Source organism: Lepidothrix coronata, unplaced genomic scaffold (assembly GCF_001604755.1).
Source record: "Lepidothrix coronata isolate B3197 unplaced genomic scaffold, Lepidothrix_coronata-1.0 Scaffold173, whole genome shotgun sequence".
Classification (NCBI taxonomy): Eukaryota; Metazoa; Chordata; class Aves; order Passeriformes; family Pipridae; genus Lepidothrix; species Lepidothrix coronata.
The window spans coordinates 1,940,169-1,958,150 of NW_016690353.1; the positions used below are offsets into that span (position 1 = coordinate 1,940,169).

General features: G+C 51.6%; 1 protein-coding gene across 1 annotated transcript in view; it reads left to right on the plus strand.

Annotated features, from left to right (window-relative positions):
- PTH1R (parathyroid hormone 1 receptor) overlaps positions 1–17,189 on the plus strand; it is a 109,265-nt gene extending 92,076 nt beyond the window's left edge. Inside the window, exons 8-13 of the mRNA XM_017830022.1 lie at positions 4,166–4,226; positions 5,670–5,736; positions 8,796–8,890; positions 11,671–11,812; positions 13,537–13,578; positions 14,585–17,189. Of these exons, the coding sequence (XP_017685511.1) occupies positions 4,166–4,226; positions 5,670–5,736; positions 8,796–8,890; positions 11,671–11,812; positions 13,537–13,578; positions 14,585–14,947 (770 nt within the window). The 3' untranslated portion in view covers positions 14,948–17,189. The remainder of the gene's footprint in view (positions 1–4,165; positions 4,227–5,669; positions 5,737–8,795; positions 8,891–11,670; positions 11,813–13,536; positions 13,579–14,584) is intronic.
- The last annotated feature ends 793 nt before the right edge of the window (positions 17,190–17,982 follow it).

Genomic DNA, 17,982 nt, shown 5'->3' on the forward strand with positions numbered 1-17,982 from the left:
ATCCATCCACCCATCCACCTATCCATCCATCCACCCATCCACCCATCCATCCATCCATCCACCCATCCATCCATCCACCCATCCACCCATCCACCCATCCATCCACCCATCCACCTATCCATCCATCCACCCATCCATCCGTCCATCCATCCATCCATCCATCCATCCCTCTCTCATTCCACCCATCCATGCATCCATGCATGCATTCATCCATCCACCCACCCACCCTTCCATCCATCCCTGCCTCTCTCTGCACTCACAGCCCCCAGGAGATCACAGGATTTTTGGACATTCCTTTCTCTGGTGGCTCGGCCAGATGGATTTATCCATGGATGACTCTCCTGAGCCGCAGCCTCTTGGCTCTCCTGCTGTTTGTGGGGATCTCTGAGGACCTCAGGCCTGACTTTTAATGGTTGTCCCATCAGTGGGAACTGTGAGTGCTCAGCAGGAGGGATTGTCAGTCTTGGGGCATCACACACCAGGAATTTCAAGTGGAGACACCAAGAGGTCAGTCATGACCCTCTGGAAACAGAGGAGATGTTGGAGGCAAGGTTTTTGCTCTTTCTGGAGCACAAGTGTGATGAGGAGCAGCTGAGGGAGCTGGGGGGGCTCAGCCTGGAGAAAAGGAGGCTCAGGGGGGACCTTCTGGCTCTGCAAATCCCTGACAGGAGGGGGGAGAAGGGTGGAATCAGTCTCTGCTCCCAGGGAACAAGGGACAGGAGGAGAGGGAACGGCCTCAGGCTGTGCCAGGGGAGGCTCAGGATGGATACTGGGAAAATTCCTCCTGGGAAGGGCTGTCCAGCCCTGGCACAGCTGCCCAGGGCAGAGGTGGAATCCCCATCCCTGGAGGGATTTCAAAGCCCTGTGGATGTGGCACTTGGAGACATGGGCAGTGGTGGCCTTGGCAGTGCTGGGGATGGTTGAACTCCATGATCTTGGAGGTCTTTTCCAGCCTCACCAATTCTGTGATTCCATGACTTTTCCCATTGAAAGTTTCGCTTGTCAGGGGAAGGGAAAGGCTGAACTAGGAATTACCTGCCAGCCCAACTGTTCCATGTCACACCGACCAAGAAACAAAACACGAGGCAGAGGAAAGGGAGGGAGAGGATTCCAGCCACTTCCTGTAAATTTAGGGACATTTACACTTCAAAAGTGCAAAAAAAAAAAGAACAATGGAAGGGATACAGAAAGACAAATGTAGCAATAAACCGGGTGCCAGGAATTCACTCCATGGGCTTTGCAGAAAATCTCCAGGATCCTTTTCCTAAATTGCCTGCACAGGGCGAGGCAGCAGCACAATAAATGCACACAGGGGGATTTTTTAGGGGTAACTCTTCTCTCCTGGGTATTTTGTTGCTGCCTGGACCCTCAAACAAAGCACAGGATTAGTGGGAATGGGAACAGTGTCTCTTGTGAAGGGCAGGACAGGCTTGAGGGGAACAAATTCATGTCAAATACACACAAATCTCTGAAACAATCCATCTTTCAAATCTCAATCTTCACTCTAGAGGGTGAATATCCAATATCTCCCAGACAGGCTTGTCAGCCTCTCAACATGAGCACTTTCCCATCGATATAAACGGGAATATCAGCAAAATTAAACACATTTAAGCCTCTGGTAGCTCAGTCTGGATTGTGCAACTATTTTTCATTGATAGGTGAATAAGGGTGAGGAGGAAAGAGATGGTGCCTGTTCCATGAAATCCTCACCTCCCCAAGCCCTCAGCTCCCCACATTCCCAGTGCAGGGGTCAGGTATTTTCCCTGCAGTGCCCCCAATCCCAGGGATTGCCGAGCAGGGTGCATTCCTTATAAATGTGGCTTTGTAGGCAGAGCTGGGCCTGAGTGGGGCCCTGTGTTTAATTATTTATGCTTTCTTATATTACTGCTGCCTTTGGAGGTGCCAGCCCAGAGAAGGCCCCCGTTGTCCCCACGAGGAGCAGACAGACATCCCCTGCTCCACCCCCGGCCCAGGAAAGCGCCCGTGGTCAGGAAAGCCTTTAAGCACCCTAATGAGACTTAAGTGCATGCTGAAAGTTAAGCCTGGCCTTATTCCTGCCCAGCCCCAAGGAGCTTAGGCTGTGAACAGCATATTTACAGTCCCCGGTGATAAATGTCGCCTTTATTTATTTTTTAATATTTTATTTATTTTTTTTTTTTTTTTTGCACCTGAAAGGGCCTGTTCTTCCCGATTTGTGGAAGCTACTGTGGATTCGATCCTGCCTTTTAAGGGAAGCCAGTAGGGGACTCAGTTGTACAAATAACTGGACCCTATAAAAATAAATAGAAGATTGCATTTGGATATTGGGGGATTTTTTCCTTGAGGATGATGATGCCCCAGTGTAGCTGTGCTGAACTGAGGGTGGTTCATTTGGGAGCAAACCTTTGGCTGCAGCATTTTGGGAGCGTTGCCCTAAATTTGAGCATTTCTGGGCTTCAGGCAGCAAGTCTGGCACACTTTGAACAGAGCTGCTGACCCATCCAGTCCTGAGTTGGGAGAAATGGGCTGAGCCTGACTCCAGATCCCCCTCTCACTGCTGGGAAGGAAGGGAGAAAATGCCTTGGGAAAGGGGTGCTGCACAAAGCCATTGGAATCATAGAATCCCAGAATGGTTTGGGTTGGAAGAGACCTTAAAGATCATTGAGTTCCCACCCCCTGCCATGGGCAGGGACACCTTCCACTAGTCCAGGGTGCTCCAACCTGGCCTTGGACACTTCCAGGGATCCAGAGGCAGCCGCAGCTTCTCTGGGAATTCAATTCCAGCCCTCCCCACCTTCACAGCCAACAATTGCTTCCCAATATCCCAGCTAAATTTATCCTCCTTCAGTTTGAAGCCATTCGCTGTGTCCTGTCCCTCCATCCCTTGTCCCCAGTCCCTCTCCAGCTCTCCTGGAGCCCCTTTAGGCCCTGCAAGGGGCTCTCAGCTCTCCCTGAAGCCTTCTCTTCTCCAGGTGAACCCCCCCCAGCTCTCCCAGCCTGTGTCCATAGGAGAATTCCCTGCTTCCAGTGGAATGAGTGGGACAAAACAGGTCTCAGTCCCTCCTTCAGGCCCTGCAGGCCGTGTGTCTGGAAAGCAGTGACAGAGGAAAAGCACAGCAGGATCTGAGGATTTATCCTGTCAAATCCATGACCCTTTTCAGGCCCAGAGCAGCTGTTTCTCTCCCAAACATCCATCAGAAGGCAGGTTCAGCCTGGATCACTCCTGGCCAGCAGGCTGGAAAAGCAAAGCGTCGTGTTTTGCAAGGCAGGAGGGTTCAGTAAGGTGGACGTGTCCAAAGCATGGCATTTACCTTCCAGAAATCGTTCCCTGCCACTGGCTGTTCACCATTTGGGCTACAGGACAGGGCTGGGATGGAGATCAAGGAACCACAGAATCATTTAGCTTGGAAAGGACCTTTAAGACCATCCAGTCCAACCATCCCCAGCACTGCCAAGGCCACCACTGACCATGTCCCCAAGTGCCACATCCACAGGGCTTTTAAACCCTCCAGGGGTGGGGACTCCCCCTGGGCAGCTGTGCCAGGGCTGGACAGCCCTTCCCAGGAGGAATTTTCCCAATATCCAGCCCAAACCTCCCCTGGCACAGCTGGAGGCCATTCCCTCTCCTCCTGTCCCTTGTTCCCTGGGAGCAGAGACTGATTCCACCCTTCTCCCCCCTCCTGTCAGGGGGTTGCAGAGCCAGAAGGTCCCCCCTGAGCCTCCTTCTCTCCAGGCTGAGCCCCCCCAGCTCCCTCAGCTGCTCCAGCCCCTTCCCAGCTCCATTCCCTTCCCTGCACACACTCCAGCCCCTCCATGTCCTTCTTGACATGAGGGATCCAAAACTGAGGATGTTCCTCAGTGTTGACCCCTCATCTCACACCAGACCTTATTTAGTCCACTCTGCACCATTCCCACTTCCAAGGCATCTTCCCTGGCTACAGAAGACAGTGAGGACAAGACACAGAATTCCCAGACTCTTCCTTCTCACACCAGACACCCCCTTGGCAGATTGTCCTTCTCATCTTGAGGGGCCCAAAACTGAACCAGATCAGACCTTAGATGTGAGAGATGAGCCTTTCTTAGCCTGAATATTGGAAAACTGCTCCTGTGCCCTTCCTCTACCCCCCTCCACCTGGATTTTTGGAGTCAAATCCCCCTTCTGACCCCTGCCCTGTGTTCCTTGCAGGCCTCCCAGCTGTATTTGTCACAGCGTGGGCCAGCGTGAGAGCCACTCTCGCCGACACAGAGTAAGTCCCGCTGGGTTTTCTGCTCTTCCTTTCACTTGTGAAGCTTCTGTGGGGCTTGTGGGTGAATTCCAAGGGAAAAAGGAACCAGGCAAAGCCAGAAGTCAGCTATGGAGTTATGGGACTCTTGAGGGAGGGGTGTGGGGGGGTTGTTATGGCAAGGAAGGATAAGGGTTCCTGACTTTCCCTTGGTTCTCTGTGATTTGCCATGAAATGGGAACACCTGCAGCTGTTATCCCGGGGGATAAGAGGGATCATTTCCCAGCTAGGCAGGGACAAGGTCTTTGAAGTCCTGAATGAACAGGAAGGGATTTGGGACACGGCAGGTTCAGCACGGCCAAAGGAGGTTTGGTGCTGGGGAGGGGGTGAAGGTGGAACTCCTCCACACAGGACACGTGGATCCCGGGATGTTTGGGTTGGGAGGGACCTTAAAGCTCATCCAGTTCCACCCCCTGCCATGGGCAGGGACACCTCCCACTATCCCAAGCCCCATCCAACCCAGCCTTCCCCCCCTAAAGCCCAGGTCTGACCACACAGCAGGTTCCATCTGCCCACCATCAGCCCCCAGGAGCGTGGGGGTCCCCAGGAAACATCCCAAATGGCTTTGCCTGGGAAGACACTGCTTTCCAAATGGGATTTCAGCTCCAGGTTCAGAAGGATGGGTTAGCGGAGCTGCTGAAGTGTGTGGAATCATTCCAAGGGGTTATCAGAGGGTGGTGGTTGGGGTTGGAAGGGATCTTTAAAGGGCATCCAGTCCAAGCCCCCTGCCAGGAGCAGGGACACAGCAGGGACACAGCAGGGACACAGCAGGGATCCAGGACCCCAAGGGGCCTACAAGGAAGCTGGAGAGGAACTTCATCAGGAACTGTACTGACAGGACAAGAGGGAGCGGCTTCAAAGACACAGAGTATGTTTAGATTAGAGTTTAAGGAGGAATTCCTGGCTGGGAGGGTGGGGAGGCCCTGGCACAGGATTCCCAGAGAAGCTGTGGCTGCCCCTGGATCCCTGGAAGTGTCCAAGGCCAGGTTGGAGCAACCTGGGCTAGTGGAAGGTGTCCCTGCCCATGGCAAGGGGTGGAACTCAATGATCTTTAATGTCCCTTCCAACCCAAACCATTCTGGGATTCCATGTTCCTAAGTCATGAACCAGGAAAGGGGGATTACTCCAGTTTTTTTCCTGGTAAGGAGGTGAAGAAAAAGTGGAAAAGGGTTGGTTCCTGCCTGGAGGGGGCAGGTCTTCCTGACCGTGGAAAGGAAGGGAGAGCACAAACCACCCCTGCCATGGCTTTGGAGCAGGAGAAGGGCCATTCCAAACCCACCCAGGTCCTTCCACCACACCAGGCTCTGGAGGAACCCACCCTGCCAGGGGGGATTTCTCCCAGGAGACACTGGATCTGTTGCTCTCCATCCCCTCTGATTTCCTGACGGAACATCCATCTCTCCTCAGGTGTTGGGACTTGAGTGCTGGCAATTTAAAATGGATTATTCAGGTGCCCATCCTGGCAGCTATCGTGGTGAGTACCCACTCCTGGCAGGAGAGGCAGTGCCTGTGGTGGGATGGGAAGAGCTGAGCCAGGATTCCCTACTCCAATAATTAATAACAATCTACCCTTAATAATGTGGGGTCTTTATATATCCAATTTAAGGGCCTTATTTTTTGACCTGCCTGGAAGTTTGACAGTTTGACAGCACAGGGCTTTGAGAGACTTCAAGTTTTGCTCAAGAGAAAAAAGTCCCACCTTTCTGACCCTAAAATCCTTAATGAAACCAAATTCAAACCAGTATTTCCAACCCATACCATACTGGGAGCTCTCAGGGGTCATTCTGACCACCAGTGGGAAGAACTGGAATCTGGGGTCTGGAGCTGGAGCAAATCTTTTCTCCAGGAGTGTTTCAGTGTCATCAAATTGTTCCAGACTCATCTTGCTGAGCTGATGAAAAGCTTGGGAAGCCTCCGAGGTGGGGAGGGAAGTTAAACCATCCCAACTGTGATGGGACACCTTAATCACTGATGGGGGGTTATTCCAACCCCTCTCAGGAGCCAGAGGGGACAGAAAGGATGCAGGGATGTTCTCCAGACCCAGGGCTGAGCTCTCCAAAGCCGGAGAGCTCGTTATAAAATGGGATTATCCACCCAAGGGGAATCCAGGGGCGGTTTTGTGTTTGCCTGAGCAGTCTCCCAACGGGGTGGAGAACCTGCTTTCCCAGATTTCCTTAATTCCCCTGGAATTGAGGTGAGTGAGGTGTTTGGGGCTTTGGGGGGTGGGGCTCAATTTCTCCCCTTTGCTGGAAATTCTCCCCGATTCCTTCTGCACTTTGGAAGAAACAGATCCCCTCCAGCCCCCAACGTGGTCACCAGGAATGAAACGGTGGGATGGAGAAGCAAGTTCAGATGGTTCCAGGGGATGAATTCCAGCAACCCCCTCGCATTTCATGTAAAGCCCAATTAGCAGAGCAGAAAGAGCCCCGTTGAGGCTGAGCCCTGTGGAAACGCTGCTGCTGCAGGAGGCTGTTTGCAAAGGCAGCCATTTATCCTGCAAACAGATTCTGTGGCTTGTTTCTGGTTGACTTCTGTGGGTTCACATTGTTCACTTGGCTGCTTTCTCCATTCCCTCACTGGCAGCTCAGATGTTGCTGCACTAAGTAAGTTGTGCATTTGCTGGATGTACTTGCAGAGAATTTGGAGGCTGAGGGGCTTAAAATCCTTCTCTCCTCTCCTGACTTTGATGTTATTCCGCTGCCTGGATTTCTTTTAAGATTTAGCACAGTTCAGGAAATCAGGGGAGTTTCCCTTTTAACTGTGGTGAGTTTGGACATCTTTGATTTAGCCAGAACAAGATCTCACTTTGGAGCCTTTGAAGCCAAAAACACTCATATGAGAAATAAATCCTACTGGGGGTTTTATTCCCTTTGGGATTGGTTTCCAATGGAAAGGAATTATCTGCTCCCAGACTCTGCCTGGGGGTCTGTCCATCCCTCCCTCACAACTGCTGTGCCAGGCACTAAATCTCAACCAAAGGGATCTCTGGGTGTTAAATTCCCACAAAATGGTCAGACAGATACAAGAGAGAAATTTTCCTGGTGGCCCTTCAAGGGAAAGGGTGTGGCAGGAGCTTCCTCCCTCTTTTCCAGAGGGGAACTCGTCAAAAATGAACTTGCACCTCGTTAAAGGCAAAGGAATCCAACCCCTGGAGATAAAGCCGTGGCAAAACCAGGCCCTGCTCATTCAGCAGCTCAGGGAACTCCTTGTAACAGCAAGGATAATTATCCATTGGAATGACTTCCCAAGGGTTGTGGTGGGATCTCCGTCACGGAAACCCCGGGAGAGCCAGATCTGCTCTGAAAACAGGGAGGTCCCCTGGGCTGGGCTGTGCCAGAGATCAAACCAGAGGGTGACAGATGGTCCCTCCTGGTATGAAATTCCAAGCCTGTGTGGTTCTTCGGTTCCTTGAAACGCTGCTCTGGGGGCATCTGGGAGGTCAAATGACTGCTGGGAGCTTCCAGAGGAATTCCCAGGCCCGGGAACACGGATGTGCCTGGTGCAGTCCCACAGTGGGGCTGCATCAGTGCCATGAGGGGGGTTGGCTGGGCCAGCTGTAGGTGGAATCCAGGGCAACCAGCCCCCGAAGAGCTCCAAAAACCCAAAAATCTCTGGAATGTCAACCTGGTTTTCGTCTCCTTTAAGGAGCCAGGAGATGTTTTGCCATTCAATTTTGCCGTGTGGGCCACCAGGAGCACGTGCCTGGAGGGCAAGGTTGGATTCCCAGGGTCATTAAGGCAGGAGAAATTCTCTGAGGTTGAGCCCAACCATTCCCAGCCCGTCCCCAAGTGCCACATCCACAGGGCTCTTAAATCCCTCCGGGGACGGGGATCCCACCACTTCCCTGAGCAGCTATTCCAAGGTGTGACCGTCTGGATTAGCTTTGTTGGGCAGTTAACCACGAGCTGGTGTGTCTCCCAGCATCAGAAGCAGATATTCCTCCCTGGTTGTCCTGGTGTGACCCACACCCAGCCCCTCTCCAGGGAAGAGCCGGGGGTGACGCCCAGCAGAGGTTTGACAGTCCCATTGCTCTTGATCTGTCACCTCCACTCAGGTCCACTCTGTGTCTCCATCACGGTGCATTTGGCTTGTTCTCCTTTCATTTTCCACGTGGAAACATGGAAAGGCATCCTACTAATGCTCCTGGTGTCCTGGGAAGGTTTGAATCTCAGCTGGGCTGCGAGAGAAAATCATAACTTCATTTGGGTCTTTTCCCGGGAATTGCCCAGTTTCCAGGTGCCTGCTGGGCTGGCTGGCTCAGATTTGGGGGTTTTCCATGTGAGGTGTCCTCCCCTTGTCAGAGAAAGCCGTTCCTTTCTCTCTCCCAGGGGTAAACCCTGATAAAATCCCACCAAACAGGTCATTCCCGGGAAGCTCATCCCTTCCGCAGGAGGAGCTTCCTCCACAGCCACTGCCTTGACTCCCTCGGGGGAATGAACCAACTAAACTCTGCCGCCACCTGGATGTGTGTTTTTTAACAGCTCTCCTTTCTTTGTTGTTGTTTTTTTTTTTTTTTTCTTTTTGTCCTTGCAGGTAAATTTTATTCTTTTTATCAATATTATCAGAGTCCTCGCCACCAAACTACGGGAGACGAACGCGGGGAGGTGCGACTCGAGACAACAGTACAGGTGGGTCCCGGGGCCTGTCCACTGCAAAATCCATGCTAGAAATGGATTAATTAACTAATTAACTAATTAACTGACTCTATTGACATTTGCCAAGTTTGTTTCCCTCAGGGGGAAAAAGTGGGATCTGGCCATACAGTGTAAGAGGAATGTGAATTTTAGAGTTGATTGTCCGTATTTTCCTTTAAGTAAACTAAATTTTCCTTTAAGTAAACTAATTTTCCTTTAAGTAAACTGATTTTCCCTCTTTCCCCTTTGCACACACCCTCTGTCTGCTTCCCTGTGCAGCTACTGTGGTTCAGCAGTTGGGGGTTATAATTCAGATTCGTGGCTGATATTTCTCAGGAGTTTTTGCAGAATGTAATTCTTCAATTGGATTTAGTGGTTTTGCTGATATTTTCAGAGGATTTATTATTTTATTTTTTTTTTTGCTAAAGATGCATTTTTAGTGTCAAGACTTTATTTAGCGACCAGTGAAATGCCAAATGGGGGGGTGATTTTTTTTTTGTCACCTCTCAAATAAAGAAAAGAAAAAGCTCATGTATTAACATTTTCTGTGATGTTCTTAGAGTCTTGATGCGTTATTTTTCCCCGAGCGTGTTGGGAAAACTCTCATCTCGCACGCTGTGAACAAAAAAAGACTGGACTATTTTGTGAGGGTAATTCTGTCACCTCCACGGACTGATTCTGTGGTGTACATGTGCCTGTCCAACCTCTGGCTACACCTTTAATTAAGGAAAAGTGTAGCTATGAAGTTAAATTTTAGAAGGTGGTAGGAGCATATCAGCCTGGCCAACCATCTGTGCTGCTGTCAAACTCGGATTGGAATCCACACTAGCAAAGGCAGTTCCATCCATGGTTCCCTACAAAAGTAACCTGTGTCAGCTGCGCTTTTTGGGGCGAGGACAAAGCCCTCATTTCACCGCCCTGGCTTCAGAGGAAGCCCGGGGTGAGCAGTTCCCGGGGGCTGCAGCCACCTCAAACGGGGTGGGGAGGATTTTGTCCCCCAAGTCTGGTGCTGCAGAACGAGTCAACAGTTTAAACATCTCCTCAGCCCTTCCAGTGCAACCTGGAGGACCTGCCTCATAGGTTAGAGAGGAATTCAAGCTCTTCAGCCGGTGTAGAAGTGACTGTGCTGCTCTTGAGCCAAAAGTGCAGAAATTAAAGCCCTTTTAATGTTGTTGAAGCCCCTAAAACGTGTATCCGTTGCCTCATTTCCATTTGTTTCCCTCCTGTGCTTTGTGAAATTTGGTCTGTCTGTTAAATCTGCCCTTCAGCGGGTGTTTGGTGCCTTTGCTGAGATGACCAAGACATTCCTGCCTCTTTGCTGCCGTTCCCTCGTTTGTTGTGTTGTGTTTTCCCGTGTTCCGCCAGCTCTTCTCTCCTGATAATTTGGGTTATTTGCGGCGTGGTCAAAACCAGACGGAACAAACAGATTGCTGAGACGCCTCTGGTGCTTGAGAGCTCCCAGGGCTTCCCAGAACATCCAGGACTGACCAACACGACCCATGGAAAAGGGGGAGAGCAGAGTGATGGGGGCTGCAAACCATGAGCTCGTTGCCGCCGCCTCCCCCTCCGAAACCCCCCCTGTTTCCTTGGAGGCAGGAAAGGACATTTTGGCAGGAAAACACCTCTCTATTTTTTATTTTTTTTTTTTTTGCTGCCCTGTCAGGGCTCTGATTTATCTGTTTATTTACTTCTCCCTGGCTGAAAGTTGCTGTTAATCATGCTTTGGATGGGGCTTCTCCTTCGGAAGTGTCCGGTTCCCTCGGGGGTTTGCAGTTGCTGGACAGAGGCCCTACCAGCCCTTTCTGGGGGGGAGGTTTGCCCCTGTCAAGAATTGCTGCTCCTGGTGACCTGCTGGAACTCTTGGCAGAGGGTTTAACCCTTCAATTAATGTCACTGATTCCCCAAGGAGCAAACCCAGCCAAGTGCTTGGGCTGTGTGGAGCCTCCCCCCAGTCCCCAGCACGTGCTGAGATTCAGTTGCTTCTTTAGCAGGAGGTTTTCCAAGTGATCTTGCAGCCCAGAGCACCTCCTGAGGGTGTCCACCTTCCAACCCCACAGGGCACTGTCCTCTTCCCTCAGACAGCTGGAATAACTCTGCTCCCAAATGCACTTCCCTCTCCACCAGCCCTGCCACTGACCCAGGGGGGATGTCCATGGTGTGCCTCAACAAGCAGGAAAATTGAGATTGAAGGTGCCCTCTGGAGATCATCCAGTCCAACCCTCCCTGCTCAACCTCCTGCAGGTTGTGTAGGATCATGTCCAGGTATAAAATGAAGGAGAACATCCTTTATGGACAAGGATTTGATGCCAGTCAGGGGCTGAGGAAAAGGAGAACATCCTTTAGGGACAAGGATTTAATGCCAGTCAGGGGCTGAGGGGAAGAAGAACATCCTTTATGGACAAGGATTTGAAGCTAGTTGGAGACTGAGGGTGAAGGAGAACATCCTTTATGGACAAGGATTTGATCCCAGTCAGGGCTGAGGGCTGGAAGAGCAGCACACATTCCTTTCCAGCCACCCTCCCACCCTCCACCCATGATCCTGGAGAAAGTCTGAGGCTGGAAAAGACCCTTCTGTGCCTTCACCTTCAGCAGCATCCCCTGGGAGGGGGTTGAGGTGGCCCATCAGGACAGGGGTTGTCTCACAGGCCATAAGAGAAGGAACAGCTTGAAATTCCAGGTGGCCCCAATTCCTGTGGGAACAGGAGCTGTCCAAGCCTAACCAGGGCTCCTGTTCCCCCCCTCCACTAATCCCCTCTCTTTTCCTGTGCCCACAGGAAGCTGCTGAAATCTACCCTCGTCCTTATGCCTCTGTTTGGAGTTCACTATATTGTTTTCATGGCTATGCCATACACAGACGTGTCAGGGATTCTTTGGCAAGTTCAAATGCACTATGAAATGCTGTTCAACTCTTTCCAGGTACTGGCACTGGGGAATTATGGGGGAAACCACGAGGATTTCAATGGGGAGAAGGGGGAAATGGGAGTGCAAGCTGCCTCTGGAAGCAGGGCTGCTTTTACAATACACAGTGATTGACAGTATTTTAATAGATGTAATTTTATAACATAAATATTATAATCATCTTTATAATATAAAGATTATAAAATATTTGAAAATTATTTTCTCTTTTCAAAGCACAATATTTCTGTGATTTGTATTTATAAAGGCTCAGTGTGTCCAACAAAAAAAATGGTCCTGTTGAAAGGTAACTGCCCCACAAAATAAACCCCTTTAGACCCAGGTGAGACACGAGCTGGTGGAGATCCACAGAGATGTTGTTTTAAATTACCTTCCAATTTTCCTGCCCCAAGTTGTCTCTCAGTGCTGAGTGGATTCCTCAGTTCCTGGAAAAAAGGGAGGTTTAGTTTTAGGAATGGTCCTATGGAAGACACAGCAGCAGGAATTAGCAACTCTGCAAGAGAGCAGCGTTTGATCACCACTGAGAGGTTAACTTTTGGCTCTCCTGTGGTCATGGGTGACCAGAGTGGATGATGAAGGGTGGACAGAGGGTCCAGAGAAATTGGCAGGGAGTTGGAGCCCAAACCTGCATTCCTGCACTTCCACAGTTCCTGTTGGATGGGATAAAACACTCAGCAAGAGCTGGGGGAAGTGTTGGCCAACCCAAAAGTGTTGGCCAATCCCAGCTGGACTCCTTCGCTGGTCTCACTCAGCCAGTTCTGCTCCAGTCACAGCCAGAGCTGGCAAAGGCCCCTCGGGACCATCTTCCACCCTCCCTCCCACCCTCCAGGAGCATCGGCCACACATAAAACACTGGGAATTACATCCAGGAAGTTCCTAAACACCTTCAGCGAGGCAGAACTCCCCGTGTTCCCAGGGCCCCCCCACCATCCCAGAAGCCCTGCAGAAGATCCAAAAATAGCCCTGCTCACTAAACCATGGCCCAGAGGGTCACAGGGTCCCAGGAGGGACCACAGTGGGGCATCTAGTGCCACCTCCCTGCCCCAGCAAGGGCCATCCCAGAGCACATGGCACAGGATTGTGTCCTGATGGTTCTGGAATCCCCAGGGAGGAGACTCCACCCCCTGCCTGGACAATCTGTTCAGTGCTCGGTCACCGCACAGGAACAAGTTCTTCCTCGTGTCCAGGTGGAACTTCCCGGGCATCAGTTCCTGCCCGTTCCTGCTGTGCCATTGCTGGGCCCCCCCGAGCAGAGCCTGGTCCATCCTGTGCCCCCTCCCTGCAGCCCCTGACGGACCCTGGGGAGGTCCCCTCTCAGTGTCCCCTCTGGAGGCTGAACAGCCCCAGCTCCCTCAGCCTGTCCCGGTCACAGAGATGCTCCATCCCTTCAGCACCTCCACAGGAGAATCATCTTCCAGGAGCTCCATGTCCCTGCTGCGCTGAGGAGCCCAAACTGGACACAGCATCCAGATGGGCCTCCCCAGGGCTGAGCAGAGGGGCAGGATCCCCTCCCTGACCTGCTGGGAACGCTCTTCCCAATGCACCCCACCCCTATACCCCGGGTCCTCCCTGTCCCCCAGGACCCCCAGGTCTACTGTGCCAATTTTACACAGCAAATGCTGAGTGTTGCTCCTTCCAGAGGAACCTGGGGGTGAAAAGAGCAGGAAAGAGAAGCTCCCACGCAGCCAAATCCCCACTAACACGTTGGTTTTTCTTCCTTTCAGGGATTTTTTGTTGCCATCATATACTGTTTTTGCAATGGAGAGGTAAGTCACCAACATCCTCGGGATTCTCCTCCCTTTTTAGGACAGTTCCACACACAGGTGGATGAACATCAGCACCTCTTCACTCCTTAGAGTGCCCCAGCCCTGTTTGGCACTCCAAGGTCTCTCAGGCCCCACTTTTGTTGGTCTGAGACACCCAGGTCAATATGTCCCCAAAAATGACCTGCTGGAAGTACCTAATGGAGATCAAAATGTGGGGGGTTTATCATTTCCCAGCACCAGGGCTGGTTAGTGCTGCTTAAGTTCAGCTCTGTGGCAGGAAGAAAAGTGGATTGGTGGAGTAGCTGCCTGACCAGAAAATTCTTTGGATTGTCCAGGGCCTTTTGACCCTTTTTTTTTTTCCTATTTCCAGAGCAATATCCTTTGATTTCTTCATTTCCATTAATTCCCTCCATTGCTGCAGATTAAGGAACTAGATGGGAAAGGACTTTCATGGACTGGCATAAAGCTGGTTTGTCCTAAATTTGGAGATTTTAAGGGGAAACGTAACTTCAAATATGAAGATTAAAACAAGGCAAAATCTGTACCGTGAGGGGAATTCATCTCATCCCAGCTTTAGCCATCTGGTTTAGATTCAGTCTAAAGCAGTCTCAGTCTACAGTAATAGATTAATTCTAAAATAGTTAACTCCTTCCTAGAGGAATTTCTGGGCACTCAGGTGCCTCTGGAGGTTGTTCATCCCATTTTTCCCTGATTTCGTGGTACATGAGGGGATTCTCTCCTGGGTTTGCTCTTGGACAGAGTTCACCCCCATTTTCAGCCAGATGTTTCCAGCCACTCAAGCTTCCCAGCGCCAAATATTCCACGTGGGAAGGAGAGATTTAAGGTGAATTTGCTGTTCCTTCCAATCCCATAGAATCACTGACCCTCCCGAGCTGGAAGGGACCCACAAGGATCATCAAAGCCCAACTCTGCCTGTGGATCCCACCTCCTTCCTGCCCCTCTCTCCTCCCTCTCACGCTTGTTTTTTCCCTGCCTTTTCCCCCAGGTCCAAGCAGAAATCAAGAAGTCATGGAGCAGGTGGACTTTAGCCCTTGACTTTAAAAGGAAAGCACGAAGTGGGAGCACAACCTACAGTTACGGACCAATGGTGTCCCACACCAGCATCACAAATGTAGCCACAAGAGGAGCGCTTGCCCTCCATCTCAACACGAGACTTATCCCAGGGACCCTCAACGGACACCGGAATTTGCCAGGTTACGTGAAAAACGGCTCCATTTCCGAGAATTCCATGCCTTCCTCCGGGCCGGAGCAGTACAACAAGGATGAGGAATATCTCAACGGCTCCGGCCTTTACGACGGGGACAGACCCACGGCGCTCGTGGAGGAGGAGAGAGAGACAGTGATGTAAAGGGAGGAGGGGGAAAACAAGCAAAAAAAAGAAGCCAAAGGATGGAAAAAGGTTCCTGGAGAGCATTTAGTGGGTGACGGAACATCGGGCTGTGCGTGGAATGCCGAGGGTTTCCATGGAGTTTCCCCGTTCTGTGGAACCGGAGGTTAAGTTATGTGGGAGAAACAAGCGGGGCCACCAAGGTGGATCCCAGCCCTGGACTCAGTGATCCACGTGTCCCTGGTGTTCCCGGGACCACAGAGACACCGGGAGCTGCCCAGGGAGGGCTGGGAAGCACCCCGGGATTCCTCGGAGCTCTCGGAGAGCGCGGGCGGCCGAGGAGGACGGGAGGCTCCCCGGGGGCTCGCAGGGAGGGTGCAGTGCCATCACCTCGAGGGGGTGCGTCCACCCCGGGCACCCCCCTTTCAGTCTGGTTTGCCCTCTGCCCACAGGGCCTGCCTGGCACCACCCCCGGGGTGGGCACTCGGCCCAAGGTCCTGCTCCCTCCGACCCGTCGCGCGCCGTCCTTCCCTCGGGGAATCTCCTCGGCAAAGTGCTCCTCGGGGCTGGGGAGGGTTCGCAGCTCGGGGCTGCAGGATCCAGGCAGAAAACCCTCCTTCCTCTCCCCGAGTCCCGGTAGCAAGACAGGAACCGGTGGGAATTCAGGATGGAAAATGTGGTTCTCAGAATACACGACGTTTCCGCTCTTCCAGACGCAGCAGAGATGGAGAGGGGCCTTCCAAGGGCAGGGAATTCACAGATCTGGGAGGGGGGGGGGGGCTGTGGCTAAAATCAGTTCAGAAGGGACCTGACTCAGCCCTCCCTTTTTGGGGAGTTCATGGAAAGAAGCTTCATTTTTAAACCTCTTAATTGCTCCTCATTCTGTTCCCCGAAAACCCCGATCCACTGAATCATAAAATCCCAGGACGCTTTGGGTTGGAAGGGACATTAAAGATCAATCCAGTGCCACCCCCTGCCATGGGCAGGGACACCTTCCACTCTCCCAGGTTGCTCCACCCTGGCCTGGAACACTTTCAGGGATGGGGCAGCCACAGCTTCCCTGGACAACTGGTCCAAACCCTCCTGAGGAGAAAGACTCCATCAGCCTTCTGCCTGTATCCCCCAGAAGCACAAACTGTGGGATACAGCCAGACAAACCCACCTTCATGAGATCCAAAGGCAAAATTTCTTGGATAAAAGCACAGTGATTGCTCCTGGGTGGTCACCTTCTGAGCTTCCCTGTTCTTTGTGTTTTGGTCCCACACAACTGGACACCAGGTCACACTTTTAGTTGGGGTCAACTCCAACCAAAGGCACTGTCTTTGCCTGGAGATGCTGAGATGAGGAGATCCTACTGTGGGTGCCTCCAAAGGGAATAGCACAAGGAAGTGTCTCCTTCCTTCGGGAGAGGGAGACCAGCAGGGTTTTGTCCCTGGGCAGAGTTTCCCTCGTTGGTGCTTTGGCCGAGGGTCCCCAGAGGTTGTTCCCTGGTGGATCTCCAGCAGCAACGAAGGGCTGAAGTCCTGTTGGCCACCAGTGAGTTGTGCTGGGGCTGATCCTCCAGGGAAGGGGCTCTGCCTGTTCCCAGCTGTGATGCAGAACTGGTCAGGAGGGAGAAATTAGGAACAGCCACCAAAATTCCCACTGCAGCAAGTTCTGCTGAGCCAACCTGGCCCCTCTTTCCAGCCTGTGTCCCACCACCACCATTCCTTTGCTCCAGTCCAAGACTCAGCTCCTCAGGGGGCTTTTTGTCCTTATTTCTTCCTTTCCTTCTTGGCAGGTTTCTGGGAACTGAAGCATTTTGACCACTTTTACTCCAGTGGAATAGGAAAGAGGTATTGGGGAAGTTTGGGAAGGTGAGGAAAATGGGAGAATCTGCTCTCTCTGTTCTGATCCTGTGATATAGTTGTTGGGTCACATCAACCAGAACTCCTGAGGTGCATCCAGTCCATGCAACCAGCTGGTCTGCAGAGGGAAATGAAGGGCTGACTTCCCCCAGACTCTGAAGGAAGGCAGGAAGAGGAGCTGGGATCTTGACCTGTGTCCCACAGCTCCTTCAACAACCTCCCAGCTTGGGCCTGGGTAAAGCCCAGGGAAATCAAGGGGAAAATCTCCTCCCCTGGACGTCTCTGAGCTTGGGATTCAGACCTGCTGGGGGACGAGGGGGATGAGCAGGTCACAAATCACGGAATCATGGAATCATTGGGGTTGGAAAAGCCCTCCAAGGTCCCCGAGTCCCCCCTGTGCCCGATGCCCACCTTGTCCCCCAGCCCAGAGCACTGAGTGCCACATCCAGGCCTTCCTGGGACACCTCCAGGGCTGGGCACTCCAAACCTCCCTGGGCAGCCCCTGCCAAGGCCTGACCACCCTTTCCAGGGAGAAATTCCAGCTAATGTCCAACCTGAGCCTCCTCTGGCCCAGCTGGAGGCCGCTTCCCCTTGTCCTGTCAAAGAGCTCTTTAAAAGCCAGGATTTATTTGTGATGTTCTTGTCCAATTTCACAAGTCAAATCCCATCACAACCATTTCCCACCAAATGGCAGCTGTTGAAATGTAAATTTTCAACGACTGATCTCTTTTCATGCTCTCCCATTCTCCCCTTCCCGTTTTTTTCTCACTCAAAAAAAAATGTCTTGGTTATCATTTCACCACTGGAACAAAGAAAAAAAAGACCAAAAACCCTCCAAGCACTGACTCAGTGTTTGCTTGTGTTTGTCACTGAGAACTCAGGATTAAGAACGTGTTTGACAATCACTCAGCACAGTTGAAGGAATTAGCAAAAGCCATGAAATTATTTATAAACAAATCCAACACCCTCATCAAACCCAGCCCTCTCTGCAATGAGTTTGGCACTGGGTTATTTAGAATAAATGTCTGAAAACTCCTGTTGGACACAGATAAATTTACAGACACGAGGGATGTACAGGGGGAGAAATAATTTTTTTTAAGCCTTTTTTAATTGCAAATCATGAATAATAGATTTTTTGAGGGGAGAATTATGTGAGTGAACAATATTCCTGCAAAAATTGAGGGAATGCTGATACCAAACCAAAAAGTG